Here is a 24,198-nt window from a genome sequence, read left to right as displayed (position 1 = left end):
CATTAAAAAAGTTGTAAAAAAAATATTATATATATATATATATATATATATATATATATATATATATATATATAAGCACAAAAATGTTTGAAATTTCAAGAATTTGCAATATATATATTTATATATTCATATATAAAACACACAAATTTTGAAATATCAAAAATTTGCAAAATTTTAAAAAATGATTGATAAATTTGTTCATCAATACCACCAGTAAAAAATATTTAATAATTATATATATAAATATAACTTTATTTTTCAAAGAGTCACATTAGGCTCCAGAGCCACAGGTTGCAGACCCCTGGATTAGACTTAAAAAAAAATATTATTGTTTTTGTCACCTGAATTTATCACAGTCTCTACTGCGCAGTGTCTGGCTGCACAACAGCTACCAATGGTGGCACCTGTGGCGGGGGAATTTTGGTTTCAAAACTGCACAATGGTTAATGGCGAAGCCAAGCTGTCCACTCTAAATACAGTCTATGGTGCTGACAACAATATTGATTTAATCATTAAATTAAGGGTATTCTGTGTATCAGAACATACTGGATTTAAATGTGTTGAATTCCGCTCTGATTTATGGATTTAAGACATTAGGTGACATTTTAACCTCATGGAAACAGGAAGTAAAAGACCTTTTCTGACATTTTGGACACTAAGTGATAGTGATATATAAATTAATATATCAGTTAATATTTTAGATTATCTGAGGCAGTTGCAGCCCCAGGATGCTAAGCGGTCTAAAGATGAGCAGTTAAGCTCTTGACAACCTTTCACAGCTTCACAACTTCACCTCTCACTCTCCATTACCTCACATTCACTCCTAACTGCTGCAGACACGGACAGTGAGCGACAGCGTGGACGGGACAGTTTAACAGCTTGTATGTGTCAGCCTCCATCTGTCAGAGCAGCCCTCCGTCAGTGATACAGACAGAGGGAGACAGAGGGAGTCGTCGGAGTGGAAGCGGTGCGCTCTGATAGCAGCAGCGGGAGGTTGTGAGAGCACAGTGGGGAAAGTCTCAGACAAGATTTAAACAAACAGAGACGCTGACGCTGACCCGAGCGGCCTGGGACGAAACAGCGAGCGCCCTGACAGAATAAGGCCATGAGAGATCACACGCTGTCATCCCCAGATCAGCTCCATAAGTGTTTCCACAACATCAACAACTTCTTGCAGACTAAGTGGATGAATAAATCATTTCCCAGAGTCTGGAGTCATGTGATACTGCTGTCTTTTATTTTGTATTCAAATGTGGGGCCAAGTCTACATCTCTGGGGTCAGAAAATTAAGATGTCAGATCTGTGAGGGGAAATCTATCGTTCCAACTTTCTGCCTCTGTGCAGATTATTCCAGTTACATAATTCAGAAAATAAAAGGAAAGCAGTCTACACTCTTTATTTGTAAAATATCTTTACAGTAATGCAGGTGGTATAAATCCCAACATGGCGTACATCAGGTTAGGTAGTATCCAAACGAATTCAAGCTGCCTGAAAATAGATTTCTTTGCAATAAAAATAGAACTAATAAGTTAACACAGTCATGAAAAGACACCTTTCTGTTCCTCCTGGTGGTTTTTTGAAGAAGCAGTTCACAGTTTATCCGTGTACGATTTGACACAACATCACCAGAAACAGCGAAAAAAGCAGAAAATCTCCAGAGAGGTTTTGTCTCCCACTCTTGCACGCTTCTGTGCGCGTGTGACATCCAGCGTCAGGTCGACTCTTGGGGGAGTTTTCCCTTTGGAAATACTCCCACCTTCAGGCCGTGCTCTGTTTCCACCAGCTGACAGCTCGTCTCTGTGGCATCAGCTCCTCCTGAAAAGTGAAAGAAGAGAGAGAAATCTGAACTCAAACAGTGTACAGTACGAGCTGTTTCTTCTCAAGGCCTCTGTTCCTGTCACATTATCAACTGATGAAGCCGTAGAAACAGGGACTGTGATGTTTGTTTGCGTCCTTGTGAGTCAAGAAAGGTAAAGAAAGCTCTTGTTAAGTTTTGTTGTTACACCTGCACTCTTTGTCACTGACTTCTCTGAAGATTAATGTTGGTAATAAACCTTGAGAGTGCAAACACATTTAGACTCTCTGCTTCTTTTAAAGTGAATACTTTAAAATAACACTGGGTACAGAAGGAGACATCCTTTCACTGACTGAGCCCAGAGTTCAATCAAGAAACGCAGCTAAAAACACCAAACACATACAAAGTCCTCCTTCAAGCATTGCATTCAAACTAATAAAGGAAAGTTCCACACATTTTCTCGACCAAGCTGAGTTTTCTTGGTCTATAAAAGCACAAATCTGTTCTTATAAGAACCAAAAGCACTGCTTAATAAAATCAAAGGCACTTTGCATCAATCAGGTTTGGATTATTAATCTCCACCTTCCTTATATGAAAAATAATCTTCAAATTAATGCTTTAAAGTAAGCAAAACAGGCTTTAAAGCTCTTAGAGGATGATGTTTGTGTCAGACAGCTCCATAGCAGGGGCGGTGTTATGGGTGGGCCCAGGGGTCCCAGGCCCACCCTAAACTTTTCTTATAACTTATGTATTTATTTTTAAATCTGTTTTTAAAAAACAAAAAAAAAGCATGGTAAAAATTGGTCATTTCATGTGAATATTGTTTACATCAAATGCTCTTTTTGTAAAATGAGCCATGTTTTTCAGCCTGTTGGACAAAAAAAAGTTATGAACATTCAGCTTCATGTGGACGGGATCTGAACATTATTTTGGTAAAGACTGTAGATTTGTTTAACTGGGTTAATGTACTTATAATAAACCATAGCAGTGCTGGTGCATTGTTTTTCTTTTGCAAATTGCACAGTTCTTGACATCCTTTTCAGTGCACTACTTTAAAATTGTATTTATTTTTAATCATAATTTAACTTATTTTAACTTTTTTATTCTTCTCTGTACATTGCTCTTTATTATTATTATTATTATTATTATTATTATTATTATTATTATTATTATTATTATTATTATTATTATTATTTATCTATTTATTTATTTTATTATTATCATTTTTATATTAGGCTTATTTCTTTCTACTTTTGTAATAATAAGTGTGTGTTTAGAATTATTGTACAGGGAGAGTGTGGTTAACCGGAGTCAAATTCCTCGTATTCTTGAGATACTTGACAAATAAAGGTGATTCTGATTCTGATTCTGATTGATGCAGAAAAGGGTCATAAAAATGCAAATTGAAGGTGAAAAAGCAACCAAATCTGGTTTAAAACCACACATAGTAACAGTAGTTTGTTTTAAGTTTTTTTTTTTTTTTTAATCAAATTAAGAAATCTACAAACTTTTGTAACTTGAGGCCCAGCCAAAATTTGTCCAGCCCAGACAAAACTGAAATTCTGGCTCGTCCCTGCTCCATAGATATAAACCAACCACAAAAAGTAAGGGAATTTGTGTTTGGTAGATTATTCTGTTGTAGTAACAAAGTTTCTTGCCAAATGGAGCCACATTTGTAAGGAAATGCATCTGTGGAATGAGCAGCAGAGCTGAGTTTATGAGTTGCAACCATGAAAATATGTCCATGTAGGTTCTCATTCATTCAAGCCATGGTGACTCTGAAGACTGAAAACACAAAGCAACTGGACTCTGGAGTTTGGGGAAGATGTTTCACATTTTGTGCAAGAGGCTTCATTTCTTCCTAAAAGTCTTCCTCAAACCCTAGAGTTCAGTCACCTTGTGTTTTTAGTCTCAGGAATAACCATAAAAAATTGGCCAAATCTTCTCTGCCAATGCCGAACAGCTTATTCTGTAAGTCCCTTTCTTTTGGTGCTGTTTGGGGGTCAGGACTCATCCAGTCCTCTTTGCTCCCAAATTCAGGAAGTCGTCCCTGAGGGCGAGCATTGTAATCTCAAAAGAGGAAGAGTTCAGCCACAGACTGTGGAGATATGGGATTGCCACTGGTCGCAGAATCTCATGTGGATATCTCTCTGCACTGAAACTGCCTCCCACGATGGCAAGTCATCCTCAAAACAAGAGTCGGTGGCAGAACAAGCTGTTTGGCGTTGGCAGAGAAGATTTGGTAAATCTTTCATGGGCACATACTCAACTCTGCTGCTCATCCTACAAATACATGTTCCTTACAAATTTAGCTCCATTTAAAGAGGAATCAACAGGCTTTACAGCAGAATAAGATTTATTACCAAGAAGCGTTGTTAAAACAAAGAAAAAAATTCTTCACTTTTTGTTAAATTTATAACCTTTGGTAGAAATGTAATGAAGCAGCGGATCCTGCACGTGATCAGTAATCCGTCCACCTCCTTTAAAACCTGACAGGGGTTTGCACAGAGTGTGAAACTTGTCTACTGTCTTTTATCAACAACAGCCCTGATACAGACATAAGGGATGAAGTCTTGCAAGGCTGCAGCAACAGGTACTAAAACACACTTGAAAATAATTCAATTTAACAGTTTTGGAGACTTTTTTTGAGGCCTAACAGAAGAAGAATAATAAAACCTTTTTACAAAGCCCAACACAGTAGAGGTGGATCTCTGTCTAACCTCAGTCTGGTTCTGCTCAAGGTCCCTGCATGTGAAAGGGAAGTTTGTCCTCGCCATCGTAACGTGCTAAATGCTGCAAAGCTCTGTAATCATGGTGGGTTTAGATGAAACATATTTTTCTTGTGCTGATGTTAGGTTTTTGTTAATCACAGAAAATTTCATTACCGTTAATGTTTTTGGAAAGTGTCTTGTTGTGGTTTAGTGCTGAAGATAAAAGGAAGATTGATTGATTTTGAAGTGAAAGTAAAGAAAGAAAAACAGCACTCGAGGTCTTCTTCTTTAGTCTAAATGAAGTAGGGATGTTCCGATCCGATACACTGATCGGTATCGGCGCCTGATATGGCTATTTTTGGTGGATCGGATAGGACTGGATTTCATTACAGGATCAGGAGTGATCCAGTTTTCATGTGTTTTCAGCACTGTCACGCTTTACGGTTGCTGTAAATCAAACCACGTTGCAAACATGTCCGCTGTGTGGGATTACTTCTCTTTGGAAAGCAACGATAGTAAAACAGCGTCTTGCAACATCTGTAAAATAAGTGTTCCTCGAGGAGGTACCAACAGGGCTTAATTTAATACAACAAAAATGATTCAAAATTAACAGCAGATTCACCCAACGGTGTGTGGGATTTATCAGAGAGAGGTATTGGATCTGTATCAGATCAGTATTGGCAAAACAAATCGTGAAAGTTACTGTCCACCACAAAGTCACCTGTAACCATGACAAGTCAAGAGCTGGCTTTCAAAATAAAAGCTTACTACACTCAGGCCGCGTTTACACAACAACGTTTCATCTGAAAACACTAAAACGCAGTGAAAAAATCTGCTTTTACACGGAAACGCTGAGGGACTGAAAACGCTGTAGTAAGCATGCCAGGCCTGCAGGTGGTGCTATAACTGTCTTGTCAAGATGCAGCTTTTGGGAGAGTTGAGCCGATCATCTGGTGTATTGGTGAATACTAAGAGCAAAAGTGGAGCAACAAATGCTCATTGTTTTGAAAGACAGTCAGCAGATTGAGCAGCACAAACACAACACGGTAGTCCGTGATGATCTCAACAAAGGTACTGTTGTCCTGTTGTATGCACTCACGCAAGGTGGAGTGTGACGTCATCATTTCCACTGAAAACGCCAGCTCACTATTTACACGACAACGGTGTCGACAGCGTTTCAGAAAAATCCCACTCTGGAGGCCGTTTTCAAAAGTTTGCGTTTTAGGTCGGCTGAAACACCATTTCCGTGTGAACGCGAGGTTGAAACGCAACAAAACTTTTGCGTTTTACCCTAAAACTGTTGTCCTGTAAACGGCCCCTCAGAAAAAAAGTGGACACAACATCCTGCGTAAATGCTGTGAAAAGAAATAAACTAATCATATAACGAACACGGTGTGGATTTTATCAAGTATTTCAACTTATATGAAAGAGTTATCTGAAATGTGAGACATGCAAATTAAACTTTTTATGACACTTTCCAGCCCCAACTTCTGTACGTGTGAATAATAAAACTCTCAGATAAATACATCGACATACAAAGAAATCAAGGTTGCTGACTCACAGGGAGCAGAAACTAAAATTCTTGTATTTATTTTACATTATAGGACACATAAAGAGCCGTCCTCAACATCTGCTCTGCCTACCACCCCGTCCAGATTAACAGACGGTGAAGGACGTTTGGTGAGCTGACTTCTTTACATTTTTGTAGTTTCTGTGCACCTGAAGGGAGTTCATTTCTTTTGCAGAAATCAAACTGAAAGAAGGCTAAAAATGTGTTTTGAAGTATTTGTTTCCATTCTTATTTTTGGTTCATTTTTAGATTCTGACTCCTGTTGTTGTCGTATGTCATCCTTGACTCTTTCTCCCCACATGTTACTCACTATGTTTGTGTGTGAATGAGCTGTTAAGCATGTGATCAGATGTGCTATCTTTTTAACATTGAACCTATTCTGAGTGACTAATTCAGATGATTCAGGGCTGTGAAAGTGAAGAGAAAGTATTGTGTCCAACAGAAAAGCTACACCACACTTACAGCTAATTAAACCCTCATTTCATTATAGGACTTAAAGCTCTGGCATATGCACTTTTTTCCTCTGGCTGCCAGCCTCGACCTGAAGCTGCAGCCTCGGCAGCGCGTCTGTCTCCTTCTCCTTCTCCCTGCCTGCAGCAGAATGTGCAGAGCTGCCTGGCTGATGTTTATATGGACGTCACAAATATACCAAGAGTTTGCCTCACTCCGCTCTGGCACGTGGCCAGGGGGTTTTATGATTAAAACCAGATTGTGCTTGCCCAACATAGAAAGGCTAGAAAAATAGATTGCAGTAACGCATACTCTGCACAAGAGGGTGGTGCAGAAACGCGCACGTCTGTCCCTGCAGCATCTGTAAAAGTGGAAGATCACTCGACTGTACGTATCCGATGTTTAATTTTCCGCATCTGCTAGAGGGACTTTTTCACAGATGTCGTCTTGTTATTGAGTCTGCTTCCAATTCCCAGTCAGTGAGTAATGATACATCTGACTGTGGCAGAAGAAGAAAGGTTTAGGTCCTCCTCATCAGGCCCCCTTGGCAGTGAGTTATGCCAGTTCTGAGTCAGAGCTATGATCATCCTGTAAATATAATGACTCCTCTTTTGTGTCACATGATTGGACTCAAGCCACTGCGGGGTCGTCCTTCGCCAAAAACCTCTGGGTTCCTGCCAAGTCTCAGTTCCCTTGAAACGGTGACTAAGATACACTGTAAAAAGAAGTCTGTCTTGAGCTTTCATCCTCCTGTCTGACAGATTTGAGTGATGGATGCTGTAAAATCAAGACTGTAGGAGATTATTTACTTTACTCAGCTTATTTGAGGAAATGTGTGATTAAAAATTTACTCACCAAAGGAAAATCATGTTTTAGAGTTCAGAATCAAGAAAGTCTACCCCAAAATTCACATTTTTAAGCTCCTTAACTTTGACTCAACTTATTTTTTGAGTCATCTGGTGAAATATGTATGAACCAAACTGACCACAAAAAGTTTCATTTCACCCGAGAAACTTCAGCGTTTCCCCCTCACACATTTTGCAGTGTAGAGAAAACTGGGAAATCATGTGACATCAACAAAAGCAGACACATCACGCCCCCTCCGCCCACACACAGACACACACATACATCAAACACACACATGAACTCTTTTTTGTCACAGGGGGAGGAATGCTGCAATTCATTTACTGACTTTGAACGCCGCTCTGCCAGTAAACACAGCAAACGTCATCAGCTCGGAGGAAACATCAACAGCAGAGGAACAGAGAGGCCGTCTGAGAGATCTGAACTCACCATGAGTTGTTCCCCTGCCTGGTCCCACTCTGACCTCCACTTTACAGCAGGGTCTCATGTTTCAGGCCCCCATGGCACCGGGCAGACCACCCCTCCCTCCTTCACACAATGCTGGCACTCTGGCGGCCCCTCCCCCCAGGAAAGGAAGGGGTCTTCACAGGTTTGGGAGGCGGGTATGAACCTTTGCCACATCGCCCGTTTTGAGGGTAGAGAGGAGGCTTCTGCGTCCGTGGATTGGATGTGCTGTTCCCGATTATGACTTTAGGGTCCAGACTGTGAGGGTGGGGTTCAGGATACGTTTGTCCGACATGGTTGGAGTCTCTAGGAGGACACAGGTGAGGCGGGTGACCGTTCACACCTGGCCTCTGATGGTTGATGTCCTTGGTGAGACTCGGTGGGGTGAAGCGGCTGGTTTTGACGACAGACGCCATGTGCACGGGGGAGGGGGAGTTAGTTCTTAGGATGATGCGATCTTCGTCGACATGTTGCGGCGTTGGGACAGGAGCAGGTTTGTGATTCGGCTGCAGAGCCAGCTTGAGGTCACCTGGATGAGCTGAGCCGTGAGAGCTGGTCTGAGTGATGCAGGGCGTCTCCTCAGCGAGGTCGATACCGGCTGTGAGCCGATCGATCTGCTCGACCACCTGAATGATAATAAAGACAGTCAATACTTGTCTGAAATGAGATGGGGGAAAGAAGTTGATCAATCCTGATGTAGTGATCTTCCTTCAATCGTTAATCCCACTTTGAACTTAGACTACACTTTAAAAAACTTCTTCTGACCCTTTTGTCCCACCACAACTTACATCTCCAGTTTTCTTGGCCAAGGTTTAACCTACTGAGATTAAACCCTAAACGATGTAATGATCCTAAAACAACCTTAAATTTGTACAGCTGTGTGTTTATTCGTCTTTTCTGTCCATTTGACTCTCTCACGACCTCTCAGTGTTATCTTGTGACCTTTGGGAGGCGCCCTCACATCTTGAGTGACAACTGCTAGTGAAGTTATCTAACAGTGCATGAAGGAGCCAAAATAATCTCTGTTTATGTCAGTTATGAAGTGAAACACTGATTGGTGGATTGGGATGAAAGTTTAAAATGCTTTCTATTACTTTATGTTGAATATAAGAGCCGTTTTTTATGAATGAGCGCTCAAATTTTTACACTTGGGTCCATCAGATGATGAGAAACAATCTAGAAAACAGCTCTCACAGGTTTACGCCCACATGCCTTGAGTGGTTTGACACCAGTTTATCCAAAAGAAAAAAATCCTCCTTTAAACTTTACCTCCATTTATAAATTAAAATATCCTAAAACTGCACCAAACACCACAAAAAGGAGACGCTAAATACACGTTAAAGTCTATAACTTGATGAGAATGTTTGTCTGGAGTAGTCAAATTATCTATACATGCAGCAAGTTAATTTAACCAAACAAGAAAACTAAAAATAAGAATGGGGAGGAAGAAAAGAATGTAAATTTTTATACTTAGTACTTGAAAGCAAACTTCCTGAAGCACGATGATAAGTAGAGTTTACTGTATTCAAAGAAAAAACTCAGAATTTTGATATTTCATAGGCTTTAAGTCAATGAATAAATGTCTAGGAACAAGAAATATACCAAAAATGATGATAAGCATGTTTCTATGTTTCAACAGAGGTGTGCTTTTAAGAAAAAATAACATGTTTGTAAATTTCTAGTGCATAGAATTGGGCCTTAGGATGCATAACTGTATCAGGAGCTGTGTTTTGGTTTGTACAGTGTCTCTTTTGTATTGCTTTAACACGTTTGTAAAAAGTTTGTGACATTGAAATGGTCAGAAAAAATGTTTTGTATTTTTGAGAGCGTTTTAGGGAAAGAAACAAATTAGCTTAGCTTATTCTACTGAATTTTAAGATTCTCCTATTAAACGAAACCAAAAGCTAATTCACACTCAATTTAAGATTATATACTAAACTAAAAGATTAAAGTACAATTAAAAAATGTTTCAATACAAAAATATTCACCTGACTCATCTAAATCCTGGTAAGGACCATATGATTTGCAGTGTGCCATTGGTTGTTAGTCCGTCATCTGTGCTTGTTTACATCGGGGTAGTAGAGTATTATAGCATTATGGCAGTTAACAGTAACAGAAGCTATAGTTTAACTAGCAAGCTGATCTATTCCAACTCCATGTCACTCCCATTTGTTTTTAACACAGGTTTTATGAGCAAGTCTTTAATGTGTGAAACTGACTCTTTAAACAAGTTTTATTTTTAAGAGAGTTTTAGTGTAGGAAACAATTTAGCTAACTTTATTTTACTGGATTTCACGAAAATGAAATTACATTTTCACGCTCAACTTAAGATTATATAGTTAACTCATAGATAAAAAACAAGAAAAAACGTTTTAAAACAAGGTTTTACATCTAACTTGTCTAAATCCTGGTAAGGACCATATCATTTGCAGTGTGCAATGGGTTGGCAATCTCGTCTGTGCTTGTTTACATCCAGGTAGTAGAGTATTATAGCAATACGGCAGTGAACATTAACAGGAGCTTTAGTTTAGCTAGCTAGCTAATCCATTTTAACTCTGTGTCATTACCGTTTGTCTGTTGGTTTTATCTATCTTAATTGTGATTGTCTCTTCAATTGTGTTTTTAATTATCTGTACACTGTCCTTGAGTGTTTTGAAAGGCGCTTTCAAATAAAATGTTTTATTGCTAATATTATTATTTTATTATTTTTATTATTTTATCATTTTTATTATTATTTTATTATTTTTATTTTATTTTTATTATATTATTATTATTATTATTATTATCATTTTATTTTATTTATTATTATTGTAATTATTGTGATTATTATCACTATTTTATTTTATTTTATTTATTATTATTATTATCATTATTTTTATTATTATTATTATTATTTATTTTATTATTATTATTACAAGTAGTAGAAGTATAATCTGGTGGCTGTGATATAGCTTAAGAATAAAATTTGGCTGATATTTTGTATCACATGTTGTAACAATATTGGCAGGCTGTTTGATCAACCAGTAACTGTGGTGTAAGCAGAAAGAGTGACAAAGTTTATTTGTTGAATTGAGTCAATGAGAGCACCACTCCTGATAATACACTTGGACTTTTATCCAAGTAGGTTTTAGATAAATTACTTTTACCTGTATTGAGGTATTTTGACTTTATAGTGTCAATTTTTTGGCAGCAGTTTTCTCTAAAACGTGTCAATCAGAACCAGAAATCTAAAAATCAAAGGTGGTTTTTCTGGGTGTTGTTTTGTTTCAACTTCAACGTAGCTCTAGCTCAACACCAGGCCTTGCCGAGTTGCTTTCAGCTCTGGATCGGTGCAATTTTATGGCTGCATGCAAAATGGATACCGTAAGAGCAGGGGATAATTTAGTAACAGTCTCAGGCCAGGCTTTTTAATGTGCTGGCCGGACCGCTGCCAATTTTCACCAGCGTTCTGCAAAAGGTCAGAGCAGAATCACCCTCGATCACTGCTTCAGCAGAAAGATGATGAGTGAGTCAGAAACAATACAGTCAGCAAGCACAAACACATTAATATGCTCTTAATATGATCGTGGATCTGCTCTGTTGCTGAGCTTTGTGTAAATTGGTGTAAATATCACAGTGGGAAAAAAAAAGGCACCTGCACCTGGCCTCCACCTTCATGTTTAAAAAAAGATAAACATCTCTGATAATAGATCCTCCTACCTCTTTCATCTCCACGTGAACTTGCTTCAACCCTCCCAACACATCCTCCAAATTCGTCACCACTTGTCTGATCTGATCCCTCACTAAGTCCTGCCTCCTCTTCTGCTTCACCACCTCCGAGCCCTGCTGCTGCTGTTGCTGCTGCTGCTGCTGCTGGTGGTGTTGCTCGTCATCGTCCGTCCTCGGCTTCAGGGGCTCTTGGCTGGTGATGCCAGGGGGAGGGAAGCAAGGCCCCTTCTGTCTGTTCTGCTTCAACTGCTTCTGTGGGACTTCAGTGGGGAAGAACGCTTTGTGGGAGACTTCTCGTCCATTACAGCCCTCCTCTGATCCACCCCTAGGTTGACCCCAGTCCTGATGGTTATCTCTTTCCTCCCCTCCCTCAAAGAACACAGTCCTGGGACCACAGTGGCCATTTGGCATGCCCGAGCGACCCACGTTGTAATTGCGGGGCTCCAAATGATAGTTCTCAGAGGTGCATCCACATGCTTCCTGCTCCTCGTCCACAGAGACATACCGGATAGTCCTCCTGTGCCTGTACCCTTGACCTTTGACCTGAAGATGAGGGAGAGGATGTGGTATCCCAGTGTTAAAGGGGTGTGTCCGAGCGTCACCGCGCGCCACACAGCCGCACTGTTCCCTGACAGACGGGTAGTGTCTCACCCCAGGCTCCGGCGGCGGGTAGCTCCACTGGGCAGGGTTCAGCTCCCAGGGGAGAACTTGGCTCAAGTCGTCTCCTGACTGGCTGCGAGGGCTCGGCCCAGCAAACACAGGCCTCCTCTGTGGGCTGCGATGACCGCTTCTCTCAAACCCGTCCACTAGGAAAGCTCTCCCTCCTACGTCTTTAACCCGAGGAGCCTGGATGTCTCTCCTGCAGTCCAGAGATGGGTGGTCCGTCTGTCTGGGCGCTCCTGGTGCGTATCCAAGCCCAGCGTGGTGTTTGTACGGCTTCTCATAGTGGACGCAGTGCTGGCAGGAGCAAGGAGAGGAGGTGTTGACATGCTGGAGGAATCGATGGTGTCCCGTTGTTTCTGTGTACATGTCCAAAGAAGTCGGCGGGCTTGTGTTGAAATCTCCTCAGAAATGAGCTGCTTTCCTCCCGTCCCCGCGCTCTCCAGCCCAGTCATTCACTCCCTCTGTTTTCCTCATCTGCGTCTCCCCACAAGAAAACTTTTTCTTCTGCTCTTTTTTTCCCCTCTGCTGCCCAAGACTTTTCTCTGCCTGCCTGCCTCCCTCCCCTTCCTTCCTGTCTGTTGTTTCCCCTTCTGCTCTCCTGTAGTTGTTAATCTCAGCTGCCCGTTCTTCCCTCTTTTACTCCTACTTCTAACTTTTTCTCTACTCCTTCTTCTTCTCCTTCCTCACCCTCTAGCCCTCTCTCCTACACGGGGCCCCTCTCCACCTCCCTCCTCTTCCTCTCTGTCTCTCTTTCTACCTCTCCCGCCTCGTTGTTCAGTCTCATTTGCTGCTGTAGGCTTTCTCTCCTTCTCTCTCTGGCTGTGTATTTCCCGTTTCCTCCCCTCCCCTCTCCTGCTCTCCTCTCTTTCTCCACCTCTTACTTCGTCTCCTGCCGCTGGTAAATTCTCGCAAACATACTTCGGCTGTACCTGGATTTAAGAATTCCTCCTACCCCCTCCTCCAAGAATCCAGCCGCCCGGTGAAGCTCCTCTGCTGAAGGACTCCATATGGTTTTCCTGGAGAGTACGTGGAAGAGTCCCAGCTTCGGTGCTGAGCTCATTAGCCCAACTAAAGCCTTTTGCACTCTGCAATTAAACGCTGCCTGGGATTCCTTGGCCAAAGACTGAGACAGGAGGGGAGGAGTGCTGGGGGAGGAGGGGTTTGTAACATACACAGATGAGAGAGTAGACAGCGCTCTGAGTCAAGGAGACAGAGCCGCTGGCTTTCTACAAGGGAACATTTTTCACCCATCTGTACCTCCTCTTTTTCTTCCTCCCTCCTCCTCCTCCTCTTTGTCCTTTGCTGCTCCTGTCAGCCCCACTCTATCATTGTCTCGGCTCAAGTGATTTCACCGCAACACTTGAGCACAACTTCCCTCTGCTGATGCAAGCACACACATCGTAGTAAAGCTGCGCAGAGAGGTGAGAAGTCCCCAAAATAGTGTTTAAATACCGCATTAGCACAAAACTGTCACCATATGTTGCAGTCATGTCAAATCCATCATGCTTTTCATTTTAACTCCACTCCTGCTCCTTATATCCAACCATAATGTGAGGATTAAGTGGACAAAAAAGATGCAAAATGAGAAAAAAAATCAGGATGAGCAATCAAGACCTCTTTCTTTCTCAAAAATAGCCTAACTCGTCTGTCTTTGTGGCTCATAATCCACAGCAAGCGAAGACAGCAAGGCGCCTGTTTTCAAAGAAAATAACTGGAGCTTTGAAAACAATAGACTGTTTTTAAAAAAAGAGAAAAAAAAGACGACTGAGAATAACAGCAGAGGAGGATGAAGGAGATTGATCCATCCCAGCAGGAGGATGAGAAGTCCAGTCCCTGCCGCTGGGAGAGATTGTTGTTGTAGATAAAACAAAGCTCGGGCGACTTTAACGTATATAAAATCGACCGTATATACGAGCTCGGAGGAGGGTGAGAGCGTACACATCTGTAGGAGAGCAAAGCTGCAAATGAGAAGTTAAATTTATAATGTTTTTCCAGAGCGACAAGCTGTTTGTACAATCTTCTGAAGCAAACACATAATTAATGTGACAACAGTGATTTTTCAGACAGAGTGAAGATGGGTACACGCTGAGCAGGTGTGGCCTCAGGGTCCAAGCAAAACAATCTGTTGCAAATAAGTCTACAAGGAAAAATCTGTCTTCTCGATTCGCTTATTATCTCAAATGCGCTGTGAGGATTTATCACTTATTATAATAAGTGATCTTGAAATAGCCTTACTTTATATATAAGCCACAATCACATACTTCGAAATGCTTTCCCTCCAAACACGAATCTGTTTATGGCACAGAAATCAAAAAGTCTCTTTGCTGGCAGGCAAAGTTTAGCAGCGAGAAGCAAGATCTGTCTTTTTCTCTGCTAAAAAGGATTTCTTTGATTTATTTCGCAGTGATGGTTGACTCTGGAGCTGGACTGAGAAAAAGTAGTTACATTACAGACACGTCTCAGAGCACCGGGCTGTGAGGAACACTCCACAGTCTGCTCACCTTCTGGACACTAAACTACAAACAGAGTTTACAAAGTTTGATTGTTGTCACGTTGCAAACAATAGCGCTACATAACTACGACTAAGTGTGTTACCTCATCGCTTTGCATCCTGGGAAAAGATGTCTAGAACAAAGAAAGTAGAGTAGAGGCCCTGTTTATGTGACAATGTTTCATCCCAAAATGCTAAAACCATTGACTGTATATAGAGTGAACTGTACGGTTTTGAAGCCATAATACCCCCGTCACAGGTGCCAGTTGTGCACCCAGAGTCTGCGCAGTAGAGACTGTGAGGGATTCTGGGAGAATCTGAGTGGAGCCGGGTGACAAAAATAATCACTTTTTTTTCTTTCGGGAGTCTAATCACTTCTTGACTCTACCTCCTGACATATTTTACAATCCCCCCCAAAAATACACGAGAACGGCAGCTGTCAATTATCATTAAACATGACATAAAACCGTTTTTTTTAACCTTGTATAACTAATGAAAATGAAACTTTTACGATAAAAGAGAGCCTAGATACAAGGCAGCCAAATGATATCTTCAAATCCCCACAACAATCGGACGTGAGAAACATTTCTACCAGGTGTATTAATTTTTCAAAGTTTGACCACAGCTCATCTGCAATGACTGGAGAGCCAGATTTTTTTAACCTATACTGCAGCCAGCCACCAGGGGGAGCAGTTGTTGTGGCGACCTCACTTCGAGCTGAGCAGGATGACGTCCATCTTTTTTACGGTCTATGGCTAAAACACAGCGAAAAAAATCTCCGCTTTCATGGAAATGCGGAGGGACTTAAAACGTTGTAGTAAGCATGCCAGACCTGAAGTTGACGCTATACCTGTCTTGTCCAGAAGTTGCTTTTGGTAGATCTCCACTGAGGTAGAGTTGAGCTGGTGATCTGGTGTTTTGGCGAATGCTAGGTGCAGGAGTGGAGCGGTATCGGCCAATTTTCATCATTTTTTTAACATATAGGTATCGGCCCATATTTACTCATTAGCTGCTATCCATTTTCAGAGTATCTTGAACGATCTTTCAAGACCCGAATACTGTTGTTTTCTATGACAATGTAAACACCAAAACTACCTAAGAAGAGTGGACTCTCTTCTTTTATGTCTCTCTTCCTGTTTTTGATCCAAAAAACAGACAAAACTTACTTTTTTGATCACATCCATCTCGGGCGCTCCATCCTTTGATCCTCTTCATGGACACATTTTCTCACAATCGCGCCGCTCTTTCTCTCTGGACTACTTTTACACATCATCTCAGATTGTTTTTGTTTTTGTTTCTTACCAATATTGATATCTGTAAATATTGGTATCGACCAAAATTTTCACATCGGTGCATCCCTAATCACTACATGGTAGTCTGTGACGAGCGTTACAACGGTAATGTTGTATGCGCAAAGCAGAGCATGACGCAAAGGTGGCAGTGTTTCAGAAAAATTCCACTCTCAACAGTTTGCGTTTTTGGTCGGCTAAATTATTGTTTCCGTCTAAACGTGACGCCAAAATGCAACAAAACTTTTACCCTAAAATGGTTGCTGTGTAAACGGCCCCTTAGAAAGGAGATCCGCTTTCCAAAAAAAGTGCATGCTTAGGCAATAGTCACATCTTTTTAACAGTGGGTGATGGTGCTCATGAGAAACAGAGTCTTTATCCCAGATTTCTGAAATTCCAAGAAACGACCTGTATCTTTAACCCTTTAGCTTTAACTTTTTAAATGCAAGGGGCATAACCTCTATTTAGTTTTTAACTCATTAATGTTCCAACCCAAAAATAATAATAAATTAAGCTAATTTTTCTGTATTTTTTATGTTGTTGTTGCACTAAGACCAGAAACCACAAAATTCAGATGAATTATTTCAAGCTGTAAAGCAATTTTTTTTTAAAAAAACTCCGCCAAATGGCTGAGCAGCAAGTTAAAGGGTTACTTCCTCTTCAATTAAGCACAAGTCTTATTTTGTAAAGTCTGGTCCCAGTAGGATCAAAATAATCTAAATATAGCAAAAACATGCCAAAATGTTGAACTCAAAAACTTGGGATTGGTGATCAGTGGACTATTGGCTGATTTTATGGTACCAATAAAAAGAAATTAAAGAGGGAGAGTGAACAAAACTGTAAAGTAACCATAAACCATAACCATAAAGTAACCATAATAAAAGTCATGTGACTCGTGCTAGCTGTAAGATTTAAGTGGTAACCAGTTTTTACCAGATTCTTAAATATCTGAAAAATAAAGAATAAAATAAAGAAAAATGGACAATAACGAAAAAGAAAACCTTTCATGGGTGATGTTTCATAAAATACTACACCAATCTGTATCCTGCCCACCTCTTGTGATCAGTAATGTTATATAACAACCACAGACTAAATGCAAAATCTGACAGAAGCTCATTGTTAAATTGGCAGAGGTTGATCCTCCAGCATTTAACAGCCCATCAGCTGAGAAAAAGGAGCAATCTGGCTTCTCTTTATTTATTTATTCTTTATTTTTATCAACTGTCATCTCTTTGGAAGTGCAATCTCTCTAATGTCTCAAATCGTGTTATCTGCCTTCTTTGGATTTATCAAAATGCTAACATATTCACTGTTTTTTAAACTGAGCAGAATATATTTAGTGTATTTTCTGAGTCTAAATATAGGACCAGCACTCCAACAACTTTGAGCATAAGAAGAAAAAGTGTGTAAAAAGAGACAGAGCAGCACCTCAGCCTGTCAGCTCAGGTTTTCTCAGTCGGGGTTCCTCGGGCAGATCCGTGTCTCCAGGCTACAAAGAAAACATCAAAGCCAGTAGTTGTCATACTTCCTGAACCCATACATATAGAAAGGTACAGCTGCCTCAAAGAGTGCCCAGCTTGTGCACCTCTTACATCACACTGTTTTGTGTTGGACGGCCCACCTCCTGCTCGGCTGTCGACTGGAGGGCACCCACAAAGAAGAGGAAGGGAGACGCACTTCAGCTCTCAGCTGCTCCGCAATCTCCTGTTCTCACCACAGTCAGGACGGCCTAATTAGCACATATGGATACTTCTAAATGAGATAAGAAGAGCTCAATATGGTGCTGGCAATGTGTCAGATGGTGTGCGGCCTGTTTACCCCCCCTGCAGGAGCTCAGGCCCAGATAGGCACTGATGCAGACCTGATCTGCCTGCAGCACTTCATCGACAGAGATTACACAAGCTGCTGTAAGTGATATGATTAATGTAAAGTCTACTACACCACCATACTGTACAGGGTATTTTTAGCCCCATTAAAGTGGCTCCTAGTGTAAGGTACTGATTTTAAATTCCTTTTTATAACATAAAGACGAGGAGTAAAAGCCCCAGAGTGTGCTGCTCAACTATGAAACCATGTTCGAAACCATCAAACCAGTCAAATAACCAAGTAGATGAGCCTGTACATGAAGAAAACTTAACAAGCCAGCTCACTATTTTGAAGATAAATCACAATGATTTACAATCACATTCATAATTTAAGAAACTTTTACGCAACTCTGTAGTTACTGCTTACAGCAACTGCCCTTCAGCTCTTTGAATCAGGGTACACCAGTTCTGTACTTTCATAAAAAAGCCCATCCATATCTGTTTGAGTACAGATATGTCTCAACTTGTCTTTAAAAATGTGGATTTTTATGCTAATCTAATGTTCCCCAGCTCAGCTCCAGCTGTACTGAAGTATGGAGGCATGGTATGGATTTGTTTTGAAGCCGATAACATCCTGTTAAAGATTATAGATACATAGTCTCAAAAAACAAAAAAGGCAAAGACTAAATGAGCCACAAGTAACTTGATGCTAACTTCTGTGAAAACCATCAGGTGGAGTGGTTAAAATTCTGCGATTTTGTCAATACTTGCTTTATCTTCGTGTCATCACTGGTAAACTTTCTGCAGCTCTTTATCATTCAGCTTTACGGCACTCGCCACTTTATTGATGGTTATGCTAGCAGCCTCTCCTGCTGCTTAATAAGAGTTGTGTTAAAATAAGAAATTTCTTTCTCTACCTGAGATATCTGCGGCACATTTTGTACTCTGATATCACATCATCCACCTCTGAAATACCAAAAACCTGTTTCCAGAGGTGTCAAGTACCAAAGTAAAAATACTTTACCTTACTATAGTAGAAAATTTGGGTATTTATACTTTACTGGAGTAGTTATTTTATAGCTGACTTTTTATTTTTACTCTTTAGTTTTCAGAAAAATATCTGTACTTTTTAATCCCTACATTTAAAAAAATAGCCTCGTTACCCCTGTTTCTTTTAAGCTTGGACAAAAAAACCCACAAACACATACAAAAAATAAAAACCCATCCTTGGACCCCTGTGGCGCAGCCTAAGCTTTGTCCTCAATGGCATTTTTTTCCATAAATTACTTTTACTTATATACTTAAGTATACTTAAAGTAGTACACTTTTCCTAAAGTAACAAGCTCAAGTTGATGCTTCAACTTCTACAAAAGTCTTTTTAAACCCTACTATCTGTACTTCTACTTGAGTATTGAATGTGCTTGTTCTCCCTGCTTGGATGATGCTACCTACTGTGTGGGAATGTGCAGGCTTGTTTTTTAACATATGTTTTATATTGTTTTGTTTTGGGGTTTTTCACCTTTATTTGTAAAGGATAGCACAGATGACCTAGCAGGAAGGTGGGATAGTGAGTTGGGGAATGATACATGGGAAGAGGGCCATGTGCTGTACTGTAGCCTCAGGGGGATTTAATAGAAAATATTACCTTCATCTTACACGGTGTATCCCAAATATCAATCTAATGTTAAGTGCTGTATTTTTACTACCAGAAGAAATGCAGAAATGATAACCAGACTGGATCTTTTGAGCTGACTTTTATGGCTCAGTTATAGAAATTGGTTTGATTCTCTTCCTATCTCGTCATTGAAGCTGTGCAGGTAAAATGTTTTTGAAATTTGGGTGGACACGTGATTTCCATTGCCAATAAATAGTTTTAAACGACATGTACAACACCCTTGAAGCTAGCTAGGGACGCATGCTGTTGGATTAAGATTTTCAGAATATTAAGATCCAACTGTAAACTCTGATTTTATCCTCTGACTATAAATTTGGCCACAAAAAAGCTGAACTATTCAGAAACTTTGTGAGTTAGTGTTGAAATTTACCTCCTCTACTCTCACTTAGTTTATTGTTATCAGAGTCGCAAACTGTTCTGTTATTGTGTGGTTTTGTTAGTGATTGTGATTGTGTGGACTCTCATATCACTTCTCCACCAGTTAACAGACACACTGATCTCACTGAGTCATCCAGGACGTTCAGGATGTTTTACTTTGTGAACACTCGGTACACAAACATCAGAAACAACAAAAATATTCTGATAACTCACTGATCACATGCTCTTTGTTATTTGAGGGTTTTGCAGCAAGACGTTCTCATGAGAGTTCCCGACTCCCCATCACGTACATATTAATTATCGCGCCGCATAATCGAGCTATAAAGAGACTGAAGACAACAGTGGCTCCGCACACAGACGCCTGGCCTATGGAGACACTTTGTTCATCACATCAACGCTTTAATGTAAACTGAATGTATAAAATATGAGGCTCTCTCTGAACACTGCAGCACTTTGAATCTACAGCTTTAACTTTCTCAAAGAAAATCAGGGAGGAATAATAAAACTTTTATCTGCTTACCTGCTATTTATCAAGTACAAAGCCGACAGCACATCCCTGTTGACTTTGCACGGTCACTGCACACAGGTTGTTTAATAAAGAAGAACAATTCCTGCATCTGCAGCTCAGGTCAATCTAATTTCACTCTGAAAGATCTCCTATTGTGGGTAAATTATTGCGTTTCCTGAGGAGCCAGTATCACCGTAAAGAGGCAGGTAAGATTCCCACCCAAGCTTGAAATTAGATTAAATTTGGGAGGTTAGAAACACAGAAGTACCAACTGCCTGTGAATTGAAATGTCAAGAACGAGCAGAATTCATTAAAATGAAGTAAATCCAGCCCTCAGCTGTCTCTCACAGGAGTTTTAAATGTCCAAATATCTTTGAAACAAGTTTTTCTTCACCAAGTAACAAAAAATAAAACCTTCAGTTTGGCGGTTTGGCTCCTTTTTAAAGACAAACACATCAGATCAAACACCCGGTGAGGTCATATCTTGTACAAGTACCCGCTGTGTCTTCGTGCACGTCCTGCTTTTAGGCCAACACAATGGTTACGCTGCTGCAAAGAGGATTATAAAACAATTCCTGTTTCCATGCCAGGAAATTCAATTGCATCATGGTGCCACAAAAACACAGCGTCATGCAATTCATTAGATAAGTTGCTCTCTGAGATTTTGTGGGAGAGCAAAATGGTTTAAGTGAGTTGGAAGCTGAGAGACAGGTTTTTAACTTACTTTAACAGGCACAAAAGTAGACTATTAGGCAAATCACCTCTTTTCTGCTTTCATCCTTTTAGCATTGGCTGGAAAATTAGATCATTTCTGTCAAGCCCTTATAGTTAAGCTTTCTTTTTCAGGGTTTATGAAAAATCTATTTCCTTTAGTCCTTGAGCTCTTTTATAACATGTCCTACAATACATCGCACCGACAATGAATGTGCTGAGCCTAAAAGACCTCAGGGTGCTGCGGCTAATTTGACTCCATGTTGTGAGCATCAAGGACACTACACAGGAGTCAGCTGCTAAAAGAAGGCCTGAGATGTGAGTGACAATGGCAGAAAGCACTAATGGATGGGATAATGAAGGGGGGGAAGAGTGAGCGTTGCCTTGAGAGGCACAGAGCTGTTGCCATGGTGGACAGTAAGAAAATGGGAATGAGTCATTTTGGCCCCGTTGGCGTGAGACCGTACCTGCAGTCAGCAGAGTGTGGGGCAGAAAATGAAAAAGCGCTCATATTCACCTGATTTGACAGAGAGAAGGATGGTAGACAAGCACCGCAGCGACAGCACTTAAGATCTCATTCTAACAAATGCATGGGTATGTGACGGCTGGGAGACAAGGCCAAGACTCAAGAGTAAAGAAAATACTGTCCTCCTCCAAAGTAAAGCAGTAAATCACATGTAAAATTTCTTCCTGTTGTGAACCAGCAGCTTGCAGTTTGGCTGAGCGTGTTCAAGCAAAGGTTAATGTTGATGTTAGAAAATGAGTTGCCTGTAATAATTGTTGCACACTGATCCTGATCTGACAAAATGATATAATATGATACAATACAATACAATACAATACAATATGATATGTTAGATGTGGCAGATATAATTCCACACTATACCACAGGATACCAAACAAAACATTAAATGTGATTCAATGCAATAGATTTGTAAATTACCTAAGATATGATAGATATGACACCACATAATATGAAACATTACAATACAATAAGATACAGTATGTAACACTAATTATAATATCATATCTTAGAAACAAAACTATAATATGATATATAGAGGGATTATTTGTTTACCTACAACGCCGAATATGCGTGCAACTTGGGTGCAGAAGCATTGTGGGGTATAATGGTTTGTCAACTGAGGAGTTAACCACCAAACAACACATTTTTAAACTAAATATCATCACTTACATCGATGGTAAACAGCTCCTAGGTTTGTGAAAGAGCAGTGAGTTGACAAATATTAGGTGGACAGACGTTTTTAGTTGAGAAATCCGGTGTGTACCCAGAGAGGTTTTCAACACACAACTGTCACTCGATGCTCATGACTGCATTATCGGTGGACACTTACCAGACTGTGACTGACCAGGACGTCAACATGTGTCAATAAATCAGAAACCCTTCCCGACCAAAAAAAGCACACAGACTGCTGAGTCTGAGACCCGGTTCATAATAAAAGAACCAGAAAACTACATCCAGAGTTATTTATTTACCCGCAGACGTTGCTGGTGTTTCAGTGTAAAGTGTGACCCTCTTAACTGGTGACTCTTGGCCGTTAAAGGGGACATATCATGCTGATCCGGGATTTAATACTTACATATAAAAAAATAAAGTTGAAAACAAGACCTTTCCCCCCCTGAATTTTCAAAAAATGAGATATTGTATTTTTTCTGCTATCCATTCAATGTGGTGATTTTGTAAATACTGCCATGCTGCAAAAACCGCCCCCCTGGCTCTACCCCCTCCGCCCCTCTGATAGAACTGACCAATCAGAGCACAAAGGGCTGTGACGTTGTGAGGTTACTGGAGGTCATTCTCCAAATGGAGCGTTTCAACGAGATCTTCAGAATGGCCTAAAATGAGGAAATCGAGAACGCTATTGTGGGGCAATGAAGGAACTAAATGACTTGAACTGAGGGCAGAAATGCTTTACAGGCATCCTAGTCTGGCATAGTGAAAAGGAGAAACAAGCGTGATATGTCCCCTTTAATCACTGATAGTGTCGGCTGAGAGTCACCAGTTAGCATGGTCGCTATTAACTCCAAAACACTGGTTGCTCTGTGACGGTCCAAACTTGATAGACGTTGCTTCTGTTGTATAGTATCATTTCTAAAAACTGACCCCGGAACAACCGTACATTTTATGCTGAAAACAGGTTGAATTTATTGTTTTAAAAATGCTAACTCGTCTGAATGAATGGAGCTAAACACTGCTTCTGCAGTCAAGATGGGTGTGCATCTCTATGATGACGTAGACTGATAATCCCTCTATAGGTATGTTAGTTATGATACAATACGTTCTGTACAACATGATATGACAGATGCAATACAAGAGAAACAAAACTTTAGATACAGTACATTGTGTTAGGGTAGATTAAGATATACAATATGTTAGATGCGGTATAGTAAAGTACAGTACACTAGCTATAATACGGTATAATACGTTAGATACTATGCGATTCGATATGTTGGCTACGATATGAAACAATACCATGCAATATGATAACAATACAGTATAGTTTTATGCGCTTACTCTGCGACACCATGGGATTAGATACGATACAATACGATACATTTGATACAGTATGGTGTTTTTTCCAGCTCTCTGTTCGCTATACAGAATAAGCTTGTCTGTGTGTGTAAATCTGCATGTTTGTGTGCCTGTGAACGCGTTGGGGTGAAACTTCAACATGCGCAAAACAGCATGATAAGAAATGTGAACGCGACAATGCACAAATAACACCCTGTCATGTAAATTAGATGAATATCATGCGGCTATTTAGTCTGATAAATTAAAAAAACAAGGTACAGACCTGATAAAGGGGGGCGGATGCCCAACTTTATCACAAATATCAAACCAACAGCCAGCATGATATGTTCTTCCTGCTGTTTCCTTTTGTGCTTTTCAGGCTTACCACGTTTTTCTGTCAGTTATTATCTGTGACTTTCATTAGTTTTGCTGATGAAAAGCATTGGCAGGTTTAGGACCAGTAAATGCAACAAGAAGTGCATCAATCTGCTCTAACCGCAGGTTAAGAGTCATGAAGAAGTGTTCGTGGTTGGATGAGGTTGAAATAAGGCAGAGAAGACAGACTTCATGAACTTCCCCTTATTTCACACTTTGTGCACTTAA

At 40.4% G+C, this 24,198-nt stretch overlaps 1 protein-coding gene across 1 annotated transcript; it reads right to left on the bottom strand.

Annotated features, from left to right (window-relative positions):
- Positions 1 to 1,224: 1,224 nt before the first annotated feature.
- On the bottom strand, positions 1,225 to 13,897 carry LOC141804933 (uncharacterized). Its single transcript, XM_074689612.1, has 3 exons — positions 11,534 to 13,897; positions 7,820 to 8,460; positions 1,225 to 1,815 (listed from the first exon to the last, which is right to left on the bottom strand). Exons 1-2 carry the CDS (start codon positions 12,569 to 12,571, stop codon positions 7,921 to 7,923), a joined length of 1,578 nt encoding a protein of 525 aa, XP_074545713.1. The 5' UTR covers positions 12,572 to 13,897; the 3' UTR covers positions 1,225 to 1,815; positions 7,820 to 7,920.
- Positions 13,898 to 24,198: the final 10,301 nt, after the last annotated feature.

This window comes from Halichoeres trimaculatus, unplaced genomic scaffold, assembly GCF_033239565.1.
Source record: "Halichoeres trimaculatus isolate MK-OKI-2021-1 unplaced genomic scaffold, fHalTri1.1 fHalTri1_scaffold_15, whole genome shotgun sequence".
Classification (NCBI taxonomy): domain Eukaryota; kingdom Metazoa; phylum Chordata; class Actinopteri; order Labriformes; family Labridae; genus Halichoeres; species Halichoeres trimaculatus.
This window is presented reverse-complemented; position numbering and strand designations above follow the sequence as displayed.